The sequence below is a fragment of the Cyprinus carpio genome, chromosome B6 (genome assembly GCF_018340385.1).
Source record: "Cyprinus carpio isolate SPL01 chromosome B6, ASM1834038v1, whole genome shotgun sequence".
In the NCBI taxonomy this organism is placed as follows: domain Eukaryota; kingdom Metazoa; phylum Chordata; class Actinopteri; order Cypriniformes; family Cyprinidae; genus Cyprinus; species Cyprinus carpio.
Window position 1 is genome coordinate 564,177 of NC_056602.1, and position 23,173 is coordinate 587,349.

General features: G+C 40.6%; 2 protein-coding genes across 4 annotated transcripts in view; both read right to left on the reverse strand.

The window, feature by feature from the left end:
* Positions 1-1,817: 1,817 nt before the first annotated feature.
* Positions 1,818-17,499, reverse strand: LOC109065948 (beta-1,4-mannosyl-glycoprotein 4-beta-N-acetylglucosaminyltransferase-like). Of its 3 annotated transcripts, none has more exons than XM_042725262.1 (4): positions 9,218-9,370; positions 9,026-9,111; positions 5,826-6,141; positions 1,818-4,424 (listed from the first exon to the last, which is right to left on the reverse strand). In XM_042725262.1, exons 1-4 carry the CDS (start codon positions 9,248-9,250, stop codon positions 3,018-3,020), a joined length of 1,842 nt encoding a protein of 613 aa, XP_042581196.1. In that variant the 5' UTR covers positions 9,251-9,370; the 3' UTR covers positions 1,818-3,017. The 3 variants fall into 3 exon arrangements, with proteins under 3 accessions (XP_042581196.1, XP_042581197.1, XP_042581198.1); XM_042725263.1 differs by having other exon boundaries at positions 9,026-9,100; positions 9,218-9,233; XM_042725264.1 differs by lacking the exons at positions 9,026-9,111; positions 9,218-9,370 and adding an exon at positions 16,864-17,499.
* A 2,108-nt stretch (positions 17,500-19,607) lies between these two features.
* The window catches only part of LOC109070198 (TGF-beta-activated kinase 1 and MAP3K7-binding protein 1-like), a 13,030-nt gene continuing 9,464 nt past the window's right edge, over positions 19,608-23,173 (reverse strand). The window contains exons 9-11 of the mRNA XM_042725265.1: positions 23,062-23,173; positions 21,108-21,261; positions 19,608-20,137 (exon numbers count right to left, since the gene is read on the reverse strand). The exon at positions 23,062-23,173 is cut by the window's right edge and continues 102 nt beyond it. Coding sequence (XP_042581199.1) covers positions 19,915-20,137; positions 21,108-21,261; positions 23,062-23,173 — 489 coding nt within the window. The 3' untranslated portion in view covers positions 19,608-19,914. The remainder of the gene's footprint in view (positions 20,138-21,107; positions 21,262-23,061) is intronic.

Below are 23,173 nucleotides of genomic sequence, written 5' to 3' on the forward strand. Positions count from 1 at the left end.
TCATTCCGTATAAAACCCTGTATTTTATATAAGTGTTCGCGTTCATCCGTTTATCACAAAACAAACGAGTATGAGCTTTTGTACATATCTGTAAAAAAAAAAAAAAAAAAAGTATAGCCTGAAGTCTTTTAGTGTGTGATCTTTAGTCCTTTAGTGATGGCTATTTTTGTTTAAAACTATTTAAAAATTGGCAAGTAATGGGGCAGGATCTGGAAAAGTCCTTGAGCTGGGATTCGAACTCGGGACACTTGTAACACCGTCTCCTACCTAAACACAACACGAGAAATTTAATCCTATTCTTGAAAAAAAAAAAAGTAAAGTAAGTGCTCTTAAACTCCGCCCCTGTAAACGCTCACACTCATCTGCATAGACTTATGAATGCCACACCCACTTCCCATATAACAACCAATCCACAGCACCAAGTTCTGCTCCACATTTTTTCTTTTTCTGATAATTTGTACACTTGCATGTTCGTCAAAATATAGAAGAAACAGCTGAAACTCTCAAATCTCAACAGCACAAGAGCATGTGCATGTGCATACTAGCATAAAGTGTTTCTGGCCAAGAAGAGTGACTTTTACCATCATGTTTAAGATGAATAATACGGTGCGAGAGGACGGGATGGAGGGATGACGTGGAGGAGAGAAGCGTTACAGTCTTTCATACGGAGTCAGAGAAGAACTTCTCACTTCTCTGACAGACCGAGCTTCCCTTTTCTACACAGAAACAGGAAAGTAATAAATAAGATAAATAATGTAAACCGCAACAACATTTAAAACAGCAAACATCACAAAACACAAAAGACAGTAAGTCCAAAACAGTGAATGTTTGTTTACTGAGCAAGAGAGAGAGAGAGAGTCTGTGAGCTGAAGGCTGCTTGATATGCAGACGTGAACTGATTGTGATTCAGTAAGAATGAAACCAACTCCAGTCTGCTCATTAACGCTGGAGTTTCAGGACCAGAATGCAGTCGTCTCACCAGAGGTCACTGGAATAAAAGCTCAGCATTCCGACTCTGTTCCCATGTGGAATTCACACAGATTTGGAGACATCCTTGAGATGTCATTCTATCTCTGGTTTACTGTGCACATGAAGGTCACGAGCGCACTGCGATCACAATCTGAGACCCTGACGGATGATAAACGCACTATAAACGCTTGTGCACCTGTCTATCTGCTGAGACCTGTTATGTCTCCGGACATCGAACGCTGTCTCTATCTTTAGTCTGTTTATAATGTGCTGCTGTTGGGACACAGAACAGCAGTCAGCGGCACGAACAGCACACATTACCTTTTACACAGACACCAGTGAGTAAGTCACATGCGAGCGTAAATTCATGACCCTTGACTACTGGTGGTGTATATTTCACCATGGCAGTATTTTAATTCCCCGCACAGATATTTTCTATATCTGGAGACCTGTTTTTAGCAGCATGTCTGACAGAGAGATAATGTTCTTCGGAAGTGATTCCATGTTTGTGGGAGTTCGTTCATTGCTGATCATTTTGGGGATTTAAATCAACATTCACAATGACATTCACAACCCACTGTACTTGTATTTCTGGAATGAAAGTGTGAGAATTAATGTAGGATGGGACTTGATTTTTTTTCTCCATGATGAAGTGATCAGATGGTTTGGGTGGATTGATGATGTCAGCTGTAATATTAATGGCGTTCACAATAAGATAGGGACATGAATGAAGAGAGTCAATGTTGATTTCATGTTGACTTTAACAGCGCCAGAAGAACGAGATAGTATTGTTAACGTTAGTATTTATTATGGCAGGGATCTTATTTAATGAGGTATGTTGGATTCGATGATATGGGTTCAGGGCTCTGAGAACAGGGTATTTCCAGAACTGGATTTCATAAGAAACTGTTTCCTCCTCTGACTTAAAATTAAAACACGAGAGAGCCAAGACCACAAAACACTGCATGGCTCTGTTCCAAAACACTGTGAGCTGCTTCTTTGCTGATTCCAGTTAAGTGTGATGCATGTTGCTAAACTAACAATAAAAACTACACATTGGACTAAACTGTTTATATGCTTTTCTGTATTGAATGCATTGCATTTACAACCAAGTCTTTGTCCGCCATCATGGATGTTTTTTATTTTTAGATTGTTGCAATGCATTCTCAGATCATGCTTTCTCTAAAAAAAAAAAATGAATTAGAATTTTAAATTTGGCCAAAAGAATCTTAGAAGGCAGCAGATGATTTGAAACAACCTTGGTGCAGCTGTGATGCCTTAAAGTGTTGCCTACATAGGCATCTCACTAGTTTGGAACAGAGCCTCTGACCTATTTTTATCAGGCGTCTCCCCATTCTTGTGCACAACATGGGTGGTGTTCACAGATTAAATATCTGACTTGAAAACAGCTCTTTTCCCAGCTTTAGGATGTTTTCCGCAAGGATTTCTCAAACAGGAAGCTCATTTGTGTTGTCCGAGCGGATCTCTCTCACATATCAGCTCAATCAGAACCCAGCAGAGCTCAAACAAAGCCTTGTTTCTCTCGAATGGCCTCTTTCTCTCTCTCGTCCACAAACTCTTTCAGAACAGCTCACAATGATACAAAGATATTTTTTTGACCAAGGAAAAAGACGTTTGAGTTTGGAGGAATTTACAAGCGGTCAACGAACCCAAAAATGTGGCATTGCGCAATGAGTTTCCTTATTTTGATTCTGAAGTGCAGGCAAGAAAGTCTGTGCACCAATTAAATTCAGTCTGATCGCACACACACACATTCACTCTCTCTCTCTCTCTCACACACACACACACAGTCTTGTACAGTGAACACAGAGTCTCTAAAAAGAAAGCTGGAAATCATTCATGTAAACTTAGACCCAAACAGAAAGGTTTGCTGTTGGTGTCTGCATGGCCTGCGTTCACATATTGGACGGTGTTGGATGTTGGGACCAATGAGAGAATGAGGAAAGAGAGGAACAGGACAGCGTCCTCTTCTCTCCCTCTCTGTTCCCCTTGCTTACTGTCAAACCATCTTTGGCCCTCATTCTGCTCTACGCACCTCCTAGGTTGGACTGCCTGGCGTAAGGGTTCTCCAACAAGTAGCGGTAGTGATCGTATTTATCCAACATATATTTGGGGGCGTACATGTGCTCCTTAGGGTCTGATGGAGGGTACTCTTGCACGGAGCCGTCGAACCAGCCCCCGGTTCGGATCAGATCCTTTATGTAGTTGAGATCGCGCTTGTCCTCGTAGTCGCCCCAGCGAGGAAAGTCCCCGTTCTGGGCCGAAATAAGTTTAAAGTGAATTCCCTCTGGCGTGAAACACCAGGAGCAGTGCCAGCCTGCGAAATGGAACGGACTTCCAATCGACCACTGCACCAAGATGTGTCCGGTGTCGTTCTCGTACTTCCGGAATCCCGGCATGGTGTAGTACTCCCGCCGCCGGAGCCGAATCCCATCGTTGTCGTAGACGGCCCTCAGCATCCCGACGGTGCATCCGGACACCACCTCGAGGGAGCCCAGCTGCTTCCAGAAGAATCCGTACAGGGACTTCCGCATGTGGATGGCGAAAGGCTCCGTCCAGCCATCAAAAAGCTTAAGGAAAATGACTCCCTCCTGAGCCGGGATTTCGTCTGCATCGTTGATGAGAAAAACATCGTCGGATCTCGAGCCTGCGATCCTCGACATGCCATCACGAGTCAGGAACGTGCGCAGGTAGTCATCGGCGATCCAGCCATCCTGTCGGCCGCCCTCTGGGAAATGGTCCAGGAAGACGTAGAGGATCTTGTGGCGCACGTAATCGTACGTTCCGTTGAGCAGCAGATGCAGGAATCTCAGCGGACGCCTCTCTCCGTACGCCGTGAAATTGGACTCGCACACGAGGAAGAGATCCACGGCCCGGATGAGCTCGCGGAAGCGCACGTGCAACAAGTCAAACTCGTGGTTCACGTTGATGGCGTTTATGACGTGTCGAGGCGTCTCGCGGGGGGTCAGTCTCTCTTTCGTGGGCAGATTGGAGTGGTACACCATAGTGGGCACTCCGCAGTAAGGACCGTGCCAGCCCGGCCGACAAATGCACTTCACAAGTCGCTTGCCGCGCTTGGGTTTCCCTCGAGAGGCTCCAGACTCCTCCACTGATTTCACTGGCGTCTTCGACTCGTCCGGCTTCTGCAGTATTGTCCGCTTGCCGAGGCCAGCTACGCTGGGTCTCACTTTCAACATCTCATCTTTAGGCTGTGCCACCTCTGTCCCCTGACGGAAGCACAGAGCGCCTGCTTTGGTGCGGATGAAGTAAGGAGAGCGGTCATCCTTGAGGACGTGGGTGCGGCGGTGCAGGTCGCCCAGGGATTCCAGCGCGTCTGGAGTAGAGGCGTGACGTGGTTGAGGCTTGTTCACCGCAGCGTCTCTCTGTGGGTCAGGCTTTTGGTTGGTCGAGGCGATCAAACCTCCCTTATGGACCTGATTAATGAAGAACAAGATCCATGAGAAGACAGCAAAATCTGGACACAAGTTTCACTGACTCTTAGGGTGATGATACATGGGGCAACTTTTTGAGCAATGTTGCCAGGCAACATTAACATCAACAGGCAACCAGGTGAGACACGGGGCCAATGATCTAAAATGTCCAGATAGAAATTTGTTACCCATTCTCAATGGGATAGTGCCCAAGCAACAGTGCTCAAAAAAGTTGCCCTGAGTATCATCAGCCTTAGGGCAAAACAAATGACACAAATCATTAAACCAATAAGCCGCAGGAAGCCGTGGTTTACAGTGAATTTATGATAGCTAAGGGGCGTTGTTAGGCATGACACGAAGCGTCCTCAGCTGTTATAAATTCACTGTAAACAACGGCTTCACGGGGCGTATTGCTTTTATAAAACGGTGATTCCATAAATGTAGCAAGGTTTCACAAAATAAAACAAAACAAATAAAATGTAATATTAATAAAAACATTATTCTTCCGCCAAACAATGTAGTTCCTTACAAAAGGTTGTGGTTGCAACAAAGTGGTTGCCGAGCAACACACGGAAGTAAACAAAGATGTATGTTTGTAGAGTAATTTACAACAGCTTCGATCGCACCTCAACCAATCAGAATCAAGCACCGGAATGATCCGTTTTATTTGATTACAGCGGACCATGTTCTAGTTCTAGTAGCAAACCACCACATACTACATCTCGAGTGAATTGCACAGCATCAAATCTACTTTTATTTTCATATGCCAAAGCAAACAAAAGTGAGCATCTGACTGCTTAAAACTTGCTCATTACGAACAATTGTCGTGAAAAACTTGACACAATGGGAGTTTGACCGATTATCAATTTTTTACGAATTTTAACTTCATAGTCAACTTGAAAATGTAACTACAGCATGATTCAAGTAACTTTTTCTGTATTAACCCGCTAGTTAAAGAAAATTCTATTCCGAGTGCAGCACACATGAAGCCGTCAACATGATGTAAATGTTCAACAAATCACTTGTTAAATATATTTGCAGAAAAGATGCATGAACTACATCTTGTACAAACTTGTCTTATACATATATTCGAGGAAAATGCTTTAAAAAATATCGCAGAAATCAAGGTAATTCAGAATGACTGAAGGTATAACACCAGTAGACTATTATTAACTAAAGATGTTCTGTAAAAACAGCGAACAGCAGCTTTTAGTCTGATCGTGGCAAAACATTAAATTCGAATTAATTGATAAAATCTGAAAAATCGTTCAGCCCAGCCCTACCCTAACCTACCAATCGGATGAGTTGGGGGCGGGGCTATCTGTCTGACTAACCAATGACAGACGGGGGAGTGTTTGTTTTGGTGAAATCACACATGACTTCAGAGAAGAGCAGCGCTGGTACCTCTGTAGTCCCTGAGCTCCTGCGCTGTGGATCTTCAGGTCTCTTCCACGGATGTGGTGCTTCAGGTTTTTCTCCGGCCCGGGACTTGCTGTGGACCAGCCGAGGCCCTTCCTCCGGAGACACGCGGGACAGTGGGTTGGTGCCCTCCTTCCAGAAGAAACCAGTGACCATGATGAAGGATTTGATGTTAGGGTAAGGTGCAGACAACTCCCTCAGCAGGGACACATAGTGGAGAGCCTTGTAGTAATGCAGGAAGGAGATGACACACAGTCCCACCGTGCAAATCAAGAAAACCCTGTGACGTCTCATTTTCATCCTGAGAAACAGAGAGAGATTTGGAACAGATATCAGACTTAGATTTGGAAGAGAAACTATAACTGATGAACAATCTTACAAATTCATATTCAAGTGCTAAATTCAGTGGGGTATTAGCCGTTTCCATCACCCTGTTTTAATGTGCATTTTGTAGTATCACATCAGAAACGAGTGACGGAAAGCATTTCATTGTACACGGAGTTTCTCTGTGCATTCGACAATATTTTTAATAAGCTCCTGCAAAAATCACACAAATGAAAGAGAAGCAGTCATAAATATATTTGGGAATTGGAAATGTGGTTGATTTGAATATATTTCAGATGATATGAATGTCTAAACAAACACAGACAAATCACAATCTATGGGAAGCAGCCGGTTATCAGAGTGCCTCCCAAGACGTCTTAAGCTTATTTGGAGTGCATCATAGCCGTAAGTGCATTTTGTGGCATTATCCTCACTGGAATGCTGTACGTGATTGTAATGTAAAGTGCTCAGTGTTCACGATTAGATGAAATGCTCATGAACGGTTTTTCAGAGCAGCTGAAGAACAGAAGCTCCTCAGTGTGTCTGACCTTCCAGATCCTCAGGGATAGTAACAAAACACCTCACGAGAACCAATTATATACACACAGAGTCCCTATCGGACACGGAGTTCAGTCAGACTCCAAAGCAAATAAACAGATTTCCTGGACCAGACATGTTGTACAGGAAGAGGCAGCTGTTAAATACCCAGCTAACCGAGCGAATGAGAGGAACAGAGCGCTCAGCAGCGACGTGATTGGACAATCAGGTGCTCTAACGCAGGAAACACTCTCCAATCACATCATGCGGGGTTCACAAGACACAAATAAACTGACGCATTTTTGTGGGAAGAGGAATAAAAAGAGCAACAACTGGCAGCCACATTGGATTTAACACAATCAAACTCCTACACACACACACACACACACACACACACACACACAGAGAGAGAGTCAAATACATTCACTCCGTGACTTTTCTCACTTCACAGGAATTCAAACCAGTCGAAGTGCAGCCTGTTTTTTAATTTTATGATGGGTAGATTTGGGTGGAACTGTGCAGTTAGATGGGATGTTATCATGCTCACATACAGAGAAACGACTTGAAACAGAATTCAAGGGTCTTCAGATGCATTTTTAAAAAGTTGAAATGGTTTTAACATGAAATTGCATCCTAAAAACGCTCAGAATCACAGACATGCATGTGACACACATGTTTTACACGTTTGGTTGTCAGTTTCTGTGTCGATGGCTGTACAACACATGGACATGATCTGATTGGCCAAGTCATGTTTTTTCCCCCCGATTTTCATAGTATGCAAATTATAGCACTAACTCAAATACAAGAACTAATAATGAACGAGTTAAACTTGTTGGTGTTGTACTTCCTTATTTCAACAAATGCCAAGTAGGGTTACTAAATAGTGCAGAGTCTCCGGTCAGACTCCTGAAGGTCAGTTCATGCTTGTTTCATGTCTGCAGAAACTCTTTGACCAAACACTGTTATTTAATAAAGATCTGACATGACAACGTGTGGAACATTAAAGAGAAACCATCTACAGTCACGTGATCACAACAGATCTGCTGAGTCACATCTGAGACCTTAGAGAGCAGTTCTGTCCCAACACACACACACACACACACACACACACACACACACTCTCTCTCTCTCTCACACACACACACACACACACACACACACACACACACACACACACACACACAGATCCTGATGAAGGAATCAATCTCTACACGTGTTCGTCTCAACACTGCAGCCCGCTCGGTTCGGTCCAGTCTGGATGCTGTGATCCGGCTGCAGCAGAGCGTTTCTTCTTCTTTGTGAACTTGTGTTCTTGAAGTCCAACACTATACAGGCACGTTCATGGACATCAACAAACATCTGCTCAGATATAAACACACAGACACTCCACAGCTCCACAAACATTATAAACAGAGTTTATGTGAGTCAGGCAGACGATATCTGACATTTAAATACACTAAACCACTGTGACCTTATCAAACCAACAAAAATAGAAAACATGTTTTTCTGGGCCAAAATATATGTAGAATACATGCTAAATATACTGTATGTTGTAAACAGAATGGCTTTTTAAAATATAGAATATAGTTTTTTGCGTAAACCTCAAAATGCCAAAATTTATTAGATTAGATTGCAAAAAGAAAAGAAAATATAAAACAACAAAACTTTGCAATCTTAAAATGCATTTTGGGTGCATGCAAAATCTAGTTTTTAAAAATATATTCACACCGAAAATACATCTTTATAAATGGCCAAAACTATATGAGAAATATATGAAGTAGGTAAATTTACCAGAAATATATTTTATATAAACATATCAACACACACACACACACGTTTCTGGCAGGTCAGACCCTGTGAGAAACAGCAGTGTGTGTTTTGTGAGATAAGAGTGTAACACGGCTCACTCTGAACTCTTGTAACGGTCACAAACACACAAAACATCACTGACCAGTCACAGTTTCAGATTAAAGGGATGTTTCTCCTGAGAAAAAGACTCCCCTCACATGCATCTCTAGAGTTTCAGAAGAGATCTCAACAGTGTGTGTGTTTGTGTGTTCAGGTCATTTGGGGGATTTTTTGGTCAGAAAGCACCGTGTTGTACACACTCCCACACAGGATCTCTTACTAAGCACTGAACTAACTGACTGATTAAACTTCATGAATTTTGGATAAGAGAACAGAATTTCTCAGAGACACAACCGGATGAGCACTCACACACACACACACACACACACACACACACACACACACACACACACACGCACACATCCCCCTTCATTACGCAGCAGTGACTCAAACACCTGTTTTCTGCATTTACTCACAGTCGGCGTGTGTGAAGCATCGCTCCGTATCTGGAGGAAGTCAAAGGAAGCGAGAGAAAACTGGAGCTGAAGGTCCTGTTAATGAGCTGAAAGCATTAGAACCAGCAACAACTCTGACAAACGACGAACACGACACACCTCCTGTGTGTAAACATCGACACAAGAACACATACAAATCAGAGTAAGCCGTACATTCACTGACAACCAGCATGTCACTGTGCACATTTTGCATGCTCTGGTTTTGCATTTTCAGTACAATATGTTTGTGATGCAAAACTCATCTGTCACGGTTGGTAGGTCTGTGGATTCTTCCTTGTCTTTGTGTGTGTGTGTGTGTGTGTGTGTGTGTGTGTGTGTGTGTGTGTGTGTGTGTGTGTGTGTGTGTGTGTGTGTGTGAGATCACCAGCGTTGCTGGGCAACTCATTATTGCTGATTAGCAATTGGCCTCAGCTGGTGCTGATCAGCTATGCTTTATATTGAGTGTGTGTTTGTTCGTTCACTGTCGGATTGTTGTTACTGTTACTCTCTCGTTCCTTGTCTAGTGTCTCCTGTTTCTCCCGTGTGCTGTGCTCCAGTGTTCCTGCTGTGTTTTGGACTACCTGTCATTTGTGGATCACTTTGTCACTGAACTTCTGTCTTGGATTTCATTCATCCGCCCGTTGTAGTCCCGAGGACACCATCAGCACCCACGACCTCCCTTGTTTCACTGCTGTTGTTCACGTCATCTTCCTTAATAAATATTGGTACACTTGCAACTGAATCTCGAGTCATTTAGCCTAACATCATCAGCATGCTGCTCTGTGCTTTCTACAGTGTTCCGAGAGGTATTAAGTGTTGCACTTGGTTGCTAGGGTGTTCTGGGTGGTTGCTAGGTGTCAGTGATCTTCTGGTCTGTAGATGTGCATCATTCACTGTGCGTCTGTGGGGTTTTTATGAGATCACAGTATCAGCACACACTCCTCACTGATTAACAGCCCTGATCTCCAGACAGCGTCTGTAACCTGTGTGTGTGTGTGTGTGTGTGTTCGTCTGGCAGACTGAAGCGCTCCACAGTATCCCGCTGCGTCACGTATGTCACCATGGAAACGTACATCACACGTCATGTGTCACTGAAAGTGTGTCCGGAGTCAAACTCAGTCTTGGACAGTGTGTGTGTGTGTGTGTGTGTGTGTGTGTGGCACAATAGAGCTCATTCTCCAGCTGCTCAGTATCTGCTCAGTCCACACAAACACTAGTTGTGTGTGAATGTGTGCAAGGAGCAAACACTAACATCACAGATTCCACAGGAATAAAAATCAAGCTTATTTAGGAGCATTATGATTTTTCAAGACAATCAAACACATTTTAGCCCTAAACAGTCATGACTGTGAACCGATACTCTACTTCAGGGGTTTATTTGAGCTTCTAAATATTCTCAACGTGATTTTCATTAAATTCACATAAATTGAAGTAATTAAAACAAACACCATGATGTATGTTAGTGGGTGTTTCTAAATACAGGCACTTACTCAAATAAACTCTTTTCAAGCACACTTCCACTCGTTCGGACGGGATCATCACATCTCAGATGATCTACTGTGTTTGATGACACTATAAATGACATTTGAAACGTTTGGAATAAAACAAACTCTTTTGCTAAGGATCATTTCACAGGTGCCATATTACACACAATTAAACACTCAAAATTTCACACATTTTGCACAAGTGGACAAAATTGCTTGACTGGAAATAATAAACACATCACGTCTGATCTTTTAATTTCACTGCCTCATTCCCAGCTAACAGGGAACCTTCTCACAACGTTTGCTAATATTTTTTTAAAAATTAAATGTAACCCTAACCCATACAAATGTTAGGACAAAACGCTCCTAAAGTTATGTTTATGAAATGTTGTTATAATAACTTTATTAATATTTCATACACATTCACACAAGCCTGAGAGAAATGTTCTGAGATCAACATGTTTGTAACTTTATAATCATGACAAGGAAACTGGGCATTTTAACATTTTAGAAACATTCCAAACAATGTTCCCACAATGTGTTTATAACCTAAATTTGTTACCTTGGTTGTTACACATTTACATTAACTTACTGACAAAACCTTGTTAAAGGGGTCATAAACTGAGAAACCAAAATTCCCTTGATGTTGTGACATTGTACTATAAAAACATCCTGTACTTTTCAGAACTCAAAGTTCCTCATTAGTCTAAAAACATCTTATAATGAAGACAGTCTGCTAAAACATCAGCTTGTGGAATGTGACACTCTATGATGTAATAGTGTGGATAAGCTCCGCCTCTTCCTCAGAAGATCAATGTCTGCTTATGCACCTTTTTCTTCCCGTAAAAATAAACACAGCCATTATATTCAATGGGTCTAGCTTCCGGTCTCATCTGTGTCCAGCTATTTTAAGCTGTACACGATTCTACATAGCTGCCTGTTAAGCCCCGCCCACATACTCTACGCTGCTGGGCCATTATATTCAATGGGTCTAGCTACGTCGCTGGTTGTTTAGTCCCGCCCCCACCGATTCTACGTCGCCTGGTTGCCCACCGAGTTTTAGCTGCTCCAGCCCCGCCCACCGATTCTACATAGCTGCTGCCTGTTTAGCCCAGCCCACCGATTCTACATAGCTGCCTGTTTAGCCCCGCCCACCGATTCTACATAGCTGCTGCCTGTTTAGCCCCGCCCACCGATTCTACATAGCTGCCTGTTTAGCCCCGCCCACCTATGCTGCAACATCGCTGGTTGTTTAGCCCCGCCCACCTACTCTACACCACTGGCTGTTAAGCCCCGCCCACCGACTCTACAGCGCTGGTTGTTTAGCCCCGCCCACCGATTCTACAACGCTGCCTGTTAAGCTCCACCCACGATTCACTCATGTAGTGTAAATAAAGAGAGAGGGGAACACAGGTCCATGCAGAAACCAAACAATAAAGAAGATTCAAAGACAACAAGACGCTGTTCAGTGCCAAGTTGTGGAAAAAATGTATTAGCGTTGCCTTCATTCTGATCACAACAAAACTTTAATTTTAATGAACATCCAGACCGCATCACTCAGTCCTTTTTTTCCACTTCATTTTATCGCAGATTCGTTTACAAACAAGGCACTATTCGATGTGGTATTTTCAAAATGATTGCAAGACAACTAATAGACGATGCTGTGCGACTATATTGGACCCGACTGTAATGTGGCAGCACACAAGTGTGAGTAACTGTTTTCATTACGTGATAACTATTGCTTTGTCTCTTCTTACAGATCATTTGATATGTACTGAGTTATTTATCCTCCACGTCTATTCAAACAGAGTTCTGATGAGGGGGTTAAAAACAAGACAGAAAAAGGCTTATTGTTTCTGAATTAAGTTTTTTGATATAAAAATCTTGATAACATTATAAGTGGAGCGCAGAGATTAGTACAAAATAAAAACCAAGGCTGATTCACAGCACACAGACGAATGCTATCAAACACGTTTGTTGGGTCAGTGTGTAGGCATCTGTTGCCGTTCATCTGAGTTTGTTTTCACCCGAATGAACCTGTTTAGTCAGTGTTTCTAGCTGTCTGTTGGGACAGTGTGAACATGACAGTCACTTTTCAGAAAATTCGAAATCCAAAGGCCAACTTGTCTGTTGGTGTTGTTGGTGTTTGTCTGAGCTGTGAATTGGCCTTTAGGCATGAAGTCTTTACTGCGGTGGAAGTGACGCCTCGGGTGACTGAAACTGCACCTGATATCAACCACCTGACACTTCATCAAATATTCACAGGCCTGATTTCTAAACAAGTTTGCAACATCATTAAGTTCACTAGAGCTGATATGAGAAACCTCTAGCAGTAAATGTGAACGCGAGCGTGTGTGAGTGCAGCATCTGAATGAATCGGTCGTTCTTTTTTCATTTTGAACGAATCTTAAATGTGAATGTGACTAGGGAAGTAGTATTGGTGTGTGATTCGTTCAGTCGTGCATGTGCAACTTCTAATGGGTTCTGTACTGAAATTAATTCACCTGTTTCGAGTCGTTCGTTCATCACGGGACAGCTACATAAGAATAACCAATGCAGTCTGAGCCAGAAAGAAGTCGTAAAATGATCCAAAAAATGATACTCAAAGGTCCAAGTCGGTAAAATGATCCGAACTTCTCATAGTTATAGGTTATATCCTTGATATGTTAAAGGTGACTGTGTAATATGTCATAGCCCCGCCCACTCTGTCTGATCTGATTGGCTCAAAGGTCACACACACACACTGATCTGATTGGCACCAACACCACACTGTGCACACACACTCACACACACACACACACACACACACACACACACTCTCAGACGAACATGCGTGTGTGAATCTGTTATTACTCTAACTGGACTGGACAGGGGATCTCAGGCGGCTCTGGGACAGGAAGCGGTCATTAGACAGCAGGAAGTGCACTGCTGGAGAGAGTGTGTGTGTGAGTGTGTGTCTGCAGGACGATCCCCCCGCTGACGGGAAGAGATTGAAAAGTTCCGTCAGGCATCGCTCGGCTCACATTCAGAGGTCAGAAACAGGTCAGCACCATTTTGGCTGCAGTAGGTGTGTTTAGGACGCAGCTGTAAGGAGACACCACACACACACGCACACACACACACACACACACACACACACCACTGCTTCTCAACATCTACAGATCACCTCAAATACAACAATAAAACCATTCTGGACCAAATCATCAAGGACAGCTGCATCGTCTGTATCACACGCATTACAACGAAACACGATTTTCTCTCTGTGCACTGGAAAAATATGTTTATTTAATGTTTATTTAAATTAATTTACTGATCTGAAGCAACACAGCTGCTGAATATTTTATCCCAGTTTTATTGTGTTAAGTAAATATATAACACTAAAGTTTACTGAATTCATTTGTGTTGATTAAACAAATCATTTTTTGCTGATTTAGTTGCTGAAATGAAGTGCTTTTTAATGCATTTGTGAGTAGAGCAGTCAGTGTTTGCTGGATGGTGCTGTGGATGTGTTTGTGTTTGTGCTCAAGAACTGAACCTGTGACTAACTGGAAATGTACGTCTAAAATTAAGATAAATGAGTGCTGTTAAAAACAATGCTCAGTGGTAGAGCATTGCGTTAGCAGCGCAAAAGGTTGTGGGTTTGATTCCCAGGGAACACATGTTAGGTAAAAAAATGTTAGCCTGAATGCACTGTAAGTCGCTTTGGATAAAAGCGTCTGCTAAATGCATAAATGTAAATGTAAAAAATCAAATCTGTCAAATCTGATCATATGTACTCATTCACTTTAATCTGGACAAAGAGATATTCACCCGAGAATGAAAATTACGCCATCATTTAGAAAAGAAAGTATTCTGAAGAATGTTGGTAACCAAACAGTCTTTGACTTCCATAGTATTTATTTATTTATTTTTCCATGTTATGTTTGGTTACCAGCATTCTTCAGAATAACTTCAGTTCAGCAGAAGAAAGAAACTCATGCAGGTTTGGAACGACTTCAGGGAGAGTAAATGATGACAGAGCTTTGAGTTAATTTAGGTGGATTTTAATGTAAGAATCATTTATTATTTAAATTTAATTATTTATTAGGAAATTTACTTCATAAATATGAGTGCAAAAACTTATGAAATAAAAAATACAGTTACAGTTTTTTTTTATTACATTTACATTTATTCATTCAGCAGAACGCTTTTTAGGCAGAAAGAAACATGAGAAGTGCTCGTAATACCGGTTCAGACATTGTTTAGAACAGTACAAGCCAGAACAAGAAGAGATATAAGGGAAAGTGGAAGCATAGGATTAAAAAAAAATATTATTTTTTATTTTTTTATTTTTTTTGCAGTTAAATGCTCACAGAAGTGATGAGTTTCAGATGTCGCTTGAATACTGTCATGGATTCAGCCTTTCAGATGAGGTTGGGAATATCATTCCGAGAAACAGTGAACAAAAACATGACCCTGGAGCACAAAACCAGTCATAAGGGTAATTTTTTAAAATTTAGATTTATACATCAACTGAAGCTGAATAAATAATCTCTCCATTGATGTGTGGTTTGTTAGGAGGACAATATTTGTCTGAGATACAACTATTTGAAAATCTGGAAACTGAGGGTGCAAAAAAATCTAAATATTTAGAAAATCATCTTTAAAGTTGTCCACATGAATTCTTAGCAATGCATATTACTAATCAAATATTAAGTTTTGATGTATTTATGGTAGGAAAATTTACTAAATATCTTCATGGAACATGATCTTTACTTAATATCCTAATGATTTTTGGCATAAGTTGTTCAAAATAATTTTGACCCATACAATGTATTGTTGTCTATTGCTACAAATATACCTGTGCTACTGATGACTGCTTCTGTGCTGCAGGGACACAAATGTTCTGGAAAGTAATTTTATGCTTCACTGTGATGGCAGGTAAAGCTTAGAATCATCTGACATCCTCTTATAATGTTAATCAAGTGTTTTTTTAACAGTGATAATTTAGTATTTCATGCTCATTTTCCACTCTTCTCTTGCAGTTAGACGCGTTTGGTTTGTGTCATGCATCAACTTTTCACGTGATCAATGAATCCAACAGCTCTTCACTGCACTTTCTGAGTATCACTACAGTTCACTAATGAAGACGTTAATCTGTCTGTCAGACCTGGAGCAGACCTCTGTCCCTGAACATCGTTAAACTCTTCAGCGGATTCTGTGATCACACAGTCCTCCAAACGTTGACTTCATCAGCTCCTGGTGTTTGTCTGTTATCTTACACACTATATGAGCTGAAGAAGACATGAGCCTCAACATCTGCTCACCGTGTGTTCACACACACACACACACACACACACACACACACGTCATTGTGTTCTGATGTGTGCTGCAGGTCAGTCACCTGTGAGCCGAAACTCAATCCACATCATTACCTAGAAAACACTCGAGCAGAACCGGAACAGAGAATAAAGAACAGATCTTCACCTCGACTAACATCAAACCCATCTGTCCACGAGAATCTCAAGAAACCTGCCACAGTTCAAGTCAGAAACAAAAATATGTAAATATATTATATAAGAAATTAAGCCCGAGGATTATTTGTTTTTCATGTCATTTCCATGATAGGCACATTTCCACCAAATTCTCAGCACTGCAATGCAAACACTTGCTTTTTAATATTTACATGATCTTCTTTAAATCATAAAGTGTCTGGACAGTCTAATAATGTTTGCATTAAATGTACAACAATTGATTTTTTTTTTTTTTTTTTTTTTTTTGCATGAGAATCGAATGCTAATCAGCTTTGGGTATAATGAGCATTTACAAGAATAAAAACTCCAAACTACAGCATCCTTACGTTCAGTAACAGGAATGTAACATTAACCTGTCGATTATGTCACAATCCAAATCAGGCTACAAACAGGCTTCACTTTCTTTATACAAAACATGATTTCTGAATTATGAGTCAGACACGTTCTTGTCACATTCAGGCATCTGATGTGTTTCCACACAGATCTGGAGTCAAACCGCATCAGAATCTGGATTGTATCTTCAGAGGCCTGCAGGCTTGCACTAACACAATGATTAGGTTACATATTTAAATCATATTTACACGCCTGGCGGGATCTTTGGCTTTGATAACATCATCTGCAAAATCAAACAGCTCGTTCTGCAGACAAACCCACATCAGATCTGAAGCGAATCCGCATCAGTTTTAACAACAACAACAACAACAACAACAACAACAGCAGCAGCGTTTAATAATAAGACGCCCGTGAATTCCAGATGCGGCACCACATCCACCGATCCGTGTGTGTGTGTGTGTGTGTGTGTGTGTGTGTGTGTGTGTCTCACCCATCGCCTGACGCTCCTCTAGATGTTCATTGCGGATGGAGGCTCTGCGGTCGTTCAGGGTGGAGGTGAAAGGGAGGCTTTTGTTCGCATCGGAGCGGTCGGATGCGTCGTGGAGCGCGGGGGATGCTTCAGTGACGCTCCGCCGGTGATGCGTGCGGATCGCGCTCGCGTCGGGCGTCCGCGTGTAAATCCATCCTGCTGCGGAAGAAAGAGAAAATCGCTCTCGATGTGCGTCGACGCCTCGATCCGCGCTTGATCTCCGTTAACGGGAGCGACGAGTCCGTCCGCGCGGCTTCCTCTCGGTCTGATTTTCTGCTGAAATGACGCTCTTCCGCCCAGCAGTGATCGGTGCGTCCGTCGGTATCGTTACCGGGGGCGCAGAGACCCGCAGCTCCGCCCTCCGGACCACCGACACACACACACACACACACACACACACACACCAGCGGATCACTTCAGCATCACGCAGCTCTTCATCCTCCACACCAGCACACTAGTCATCATAAATCATCGCGGGTTCTTCCGTCGAACACTTTAATCACGTTCATTCAAAAGGCGATGAGATACGATGGTGTTCGTGAACGGCGAGGTTCGAGTATAAAACAGGAACCGTGTTTTGTTGAACTGAGTATTTAGCGCAAGTTCCAGAGAATTAGACAAACTGTTATCTCACATTAAATGAACCTCGCATGAAAAAAACAAAACCAAAACAAACAACAACGTTCAAAGTTATGAACAAACATTCTTCCAGTAACATTAATAGAACGTTAGGGCAAATGTTTTCAGAACGTTTGCACAGAAACATTATTCATACATCGCTCGTGGAACGTTTTTCTGAATTTTTTTATTTGGTTTTGTTTAGAGTAGAATGTATCGTTTTTTTTATTGTAAATATAAAAGAGAAAAACGGCTTTCAAACGTTTCAGAAACTGTTGGTTTTTTTTTTTTTTTTTTTTTTACATTTTCTCATAACTAAATGGGATAGGCTAGTTAGTAAAAAGTTCTTAGAACATATGAAATACAAAAAATATAATTCTGACACAAGTGACATCATTTGAAATACTATTAAATAATCTCATTCAATTTTCACAATTTTTATGTAAATCGACAACATTCATCAGTATCAGTCAGTTCAATCCTGCTACCAAACTTATTGTAAGAAAAATGATTAAATAAACATTTAGCAAAAATGGCAAACCACCAAGAAGTTAAACGAGTTTAGATAAAACAACAGATTGAGCATTAAAGCTTTTCCATCAGGGTCTCTTGATGATGCATCATTACAGTCTCACGTGTTTTCCAGGAAATGTTAAACAAGACGTCTGAGAGATCAGTAAATTCACTTCTTATAGCGCCACCTTGTGGTCAATTCTAAAACCAAAACTGGTGTAAGACGTCTTGATAATCAGACAAGTCTGGCAGCCGAGGTTAAAGGCATCTTTAGATTTTACCACACATTTTCCCATGATATATTTGTAAATGTTCAATACAAGGACAGGTTTCCAAATACTGTACATCAGTGTCTCGTGATGAGGGGCCGCTGAGGGCCAGTCAGTTTCGAAAATGAAGCATCACATCTTTACTGACATCACATCATCTATCATCTTATTGAATTAGAATAATCTGCACAAGGTGCTGACTCATCTCAGCATTTTGAATATTTAAAGCTAAAGTCTGAGACTGTATTTTATTTAAAATCAAATTAAAAACTAAAAATAAAAGTTAATAAGTACTAATAAATATTCTAAAAGTATATAAACAATTCTAAGAGGAATGGCACATTTCTGACTGTAATTTTTTAAATAATTCAACCACAAATGAATAGGATGTCAGTCACAAATAAATACTGTTTGATTCCTGATTATAACAGTGAAAACATGAAAAAAATACTGCTGCTGGGTGATTTTAACATTCATGTTTGAGACTTTTGACCTTACACAATGGGTTTCTGGTCCAACGCATATCCATGCTCATACCCTTGATTTGATTTTGACTTTAACCCATGTTCTTTCTATTTAAAACACTGAAATCAGTGGTGCATCTTTTTCTGATCACAGGCATCCTTTTTCTTTGTCCAATTTTCATCCTATTTCTAATTTACCCTTTATCTCAAAGATCCTTGAGAAAGTTATATTGACTCAGTAACAATCTTATTTGGCTGTTAATTCTGTTCATGAGACGTTTCAGTCTGTCTTCAGAGCTTTACACAGTACGCAATCTGCCCTTTTAAAAGTCACAAGTGATATTTTTACAGAAACTGATTCTGGGAAATCCATGGCTTTAGTTTTATTAGATCTGAGTGCTGCCTTCGATTTGGTTGACCATGAGGTCCTGTTGATTCTTCTGGAGATATCTGTAGGCCTTTGTGGCACAGTGGTTCAGTTCTTATCTGACCAACAGATGTTTTAGTGTCTGCATCGGTCATCAGACCTCCTCTTGTATACCTCTTAATTGTGGAGTTCCACAGGGATCAATCCTCGGCCCGGTTTTGTTTACCCTGTACATGCTACATCTGGCTTCCATTTTTAACAAATATAGAGTATTTGTGTTAATATTAACATCAGATCATTGGTTCAATTGTTGTTTTATTATTGTCGTGTTTTAAATTTGAGTCTTGTTTTATTTATTATAATTTCTAAGTTTTTTTCTATTCTGCACAGCATTTTGGTCAAATTGGGTTGTTTTTTAAATGTACTTTATAAATAAATATTGTATTGTATCGTAAGAGAAACCAAACCAGAATGTGGAGCTGAAACAAGAGCTGTTTATTAAAGAAAGACACTAAAAACTTGAACACAGAAAACGCAGACAGACGGACGTATATATGCAGCTCTGCAGGTCTGATCTCACTTTGGTCTTACAGAGACGTCAAACTCCACAGAAGCAGGAAGAAAGGAGCTCAGAGAAACGTGAGTGTGAAGTCTTATCAACATGATGCTGGACGCTCCGGTGAGTTTCCCTTAGATACAGTCAGTGGAGCTCCTCTATCCATGATTACAGTTTAAGGAGATTGTTGTCACAGATGGAATGATATTGAGTTTCACCTGATCCTCACTGCGGCCCCAGATCTCCAGACAGACCCTGGCCCTCGCTGTGGTCGGAGCCCCAGAGCCGGTAGAACTGTGTGAAGTCGACGTATGGAGGCACGCGTCCCGTCTCGTCCGGCTGCGCCGCCTGACTGCCTCTCTGCCGGAACAGGCTGCCGTCTCCGGAGCTGGAGCTGGAGCTCTGTGTGTGTGTGTTGGTCGACTGCAGCGTCGCTGTGGGACTCTGACTGAGGGGAGGAGCACAGACACACAGAGGGGCGGGGTCAGAGGGAGGGGCGGGGTCAGGACTCTCACTGATGGGCTGTAAGGTGTTTATGGTCAGGGGAATCAGTGGGGTCAGTGGACTACAGTTAAACCGTGGACCGTGGAGAGAGATTTATGTGTTATTGATATAGTTACCAATGCATTCAGCTGAAGTAAGCAACATTAACTGGGTGCAGGATTATTACAGCTAACTAAAACTAAACAATAAAAAAGATTTACATTTTCATAATTGAAATTTACATTTTTAACCAAAATATTTTCTTTGTTTAACTTAATGTACTTAAAGAGAAAAAAAAATCTAAAACAGAGAATTAACAAAAAATTGGATTAGTAAAAACTATATATATATATTATATATATATATATATATATATATATATATATATATATATATATATATATATATATATATATATATATATATATATATAGTAAAACAATGGTAAAATGGCAAAAACAAATTAAATTACTAAAACTTTAACATTAAAAATGAAACTTTAAATTTCTAAAAAAAACAATAAATACATAAAACCAATATAGACAGAAAAAAACAATTAGTACAAATGAATAAAAACTTAAATTAAAAGGGAACTTAATTTCTCATTTTCAACTTGATGTACTAAAATAAATAAATAAATAAATAAATAATTTAATAATAAACACAATAAGTAAAAACAATACAGAGACATTACAAAAAAACTAATAATAAATAAGTTTACTAAAACTTTACAATTAAAAAGGAAACTTGTAATTTAGTTTCCAAAGCTTATTTCTTATTTTCATGTAATAATTTAGTTGATTAAAGTTGATTAATTTAGTTTAATTTTATGTACTAAAATAAATAAATAAATAACAACCAAACACAAACCAACTGACTAAACTTGAACGAAGGCTTAAAAGCAAAGCTTGAGATGTTCCCAAGCGGTGTGTTACCCGGCGGTCGGCGTGTCTCCCTCCAGCGTGGACGCGGTGTTGGAGCCGTTGGTCAGCGTCCCCTGCGCCGGCATGACCAGAGACAGCATGACACTAGTCTTACTGGTGCTCTGATGGTTAGAGTACGGCACAGACACCGGGTAGATCCGTCCTCCTGCACACACACACACACACACACACACACACACACACACACACACACACACACACACACACACACACACAAACACACATACACACAAACACACACACACACACATCAGTGTTAATTAGGGGTTGCTCTGATTGGGATTTTTGGAGCCGATCACCAGTCATTGATCACAGGAGCAGCCTCTGCCAATACAATCACCAATACCCATCTTTCTCAAGCCTTCTTTTTTATCATGTATAATTATTTATTAATTAGACATTTATTCATTTCATTCTGAATTTCATTTTTGAAAATGGGGACAATTCTCCTCTTAGGCAACTCTTGTGTTTTTTAATTTAAAAAAATCATAAATCTTTTTTAGATTTAAACTACTTTTCTTACGTTATCAAATTCTAAATTAAAACTTACCATTGACACTATAAAAAATGCAATTGCACATTTTCCAGTTTGCGAAAAATTCAACGACTCACTCAAGATTTACTCGTTTCATTACTGTGTTTTTGAATGAATCTCTTGAATGAATGATTCAAAGACAAATACATTTTAAACAGCCCCTTTTCACCACCTGAAAATAAAAGATGTGCACACAGGAATTGAAAGGCGCGACTGAAATTTTAATTTTACAACTAGTATCCGATTCCTGACCTTAAGTATCTGATTCTGGAATTGGAATTTATTTTCGATTCCCGACCCTAGCAGGAGCGTCATCAGATTGAGTTCGGTTTATGAGATCAGCCTTTATAGAGATCGCTGATCAAACATCCCAAAGCGATTATCGGCCGATAGTGATCGGTAGCTGATCAGTCGGAGCACCCCTAGTGTTAATTATGCTGCAGAATTTAAACTCGGACTGAACGAGACCGATGCCGTTTAAAACACACACGGATTGTCTATTAATGCACTGGTTTTGAAAGCCTACACTAATATAATACTTAGAGGAGGAATTATCGATGCATATGATTAATATTTAGTAGGGCTGTCAGTTCAACGCGTTAACTTAATTAGTTATGAAAAAATAAAGCAATTAAATTTTTTTTTTTTTAAGTTAACGCACTGGCCCCGCCCCCAGACCTGCACATCATCTTACACTTCATACAGTTGACTGATGATGCATATGATGCAGGGCAATAAATCCATAAATGCAGATATGCCCTAACATTCAAGATATTGGTGAAAAAAGGCCCCGTATGAGTTTTTTTCTCATATTTATATCACACAAGCAGTGAGAGCAATATCACACGAGTGCTGTTACTGTCCCGAATATCACGATTTTAAATGTGATTTTATACAACAGTTGATAGTGTGTTATATTTTATATATTTAATATATTTATAAACACAATATTTTGTGTTTTTGCTCAATTTTTTAGAGAACATGTTACCTTTAAAGCCACAGCGGAGTTGTTGTGCATCTCCGAGCCACACAGAGGTGTTTAGTTTCTGAATGAATCCGCGTTTTAAACGAATCGTATGAATCAATGATTCAAAGCCCCATTCATTAAGAGAACCGTTTACTTCATTCCTGAATGAATCAGCCATTTGAACGAATCAAATGAATGAATGAATCATAAAGACATTCATCACCACCTGCTGGCAGATTTAGTATCTTATTTAGAGTATAATTTCATTAAAAAATTAATAAACCGAAACTCATGTAATTAATTAGATTCAAATTCAGATTTTAATTGACTGACAGCCCTAATATTTAGCAAATGTAACTATTTAAACTCTATTTAAAGTCATTTTACCACGGTTAGGAGTAGTTGTTGACCAGTAGAGATGTTCTGATGGCACTGCGTCTCACCTTGTGTGGGTGTGAGTGAGCCGTCTGCGAGTGTGTAGTTAACGACTCTGATCAGAAGCGTCATGTCTTCATGTCTGCCGCAGTGTGGCGCCCTCTGTCTGCCGCTCACGTA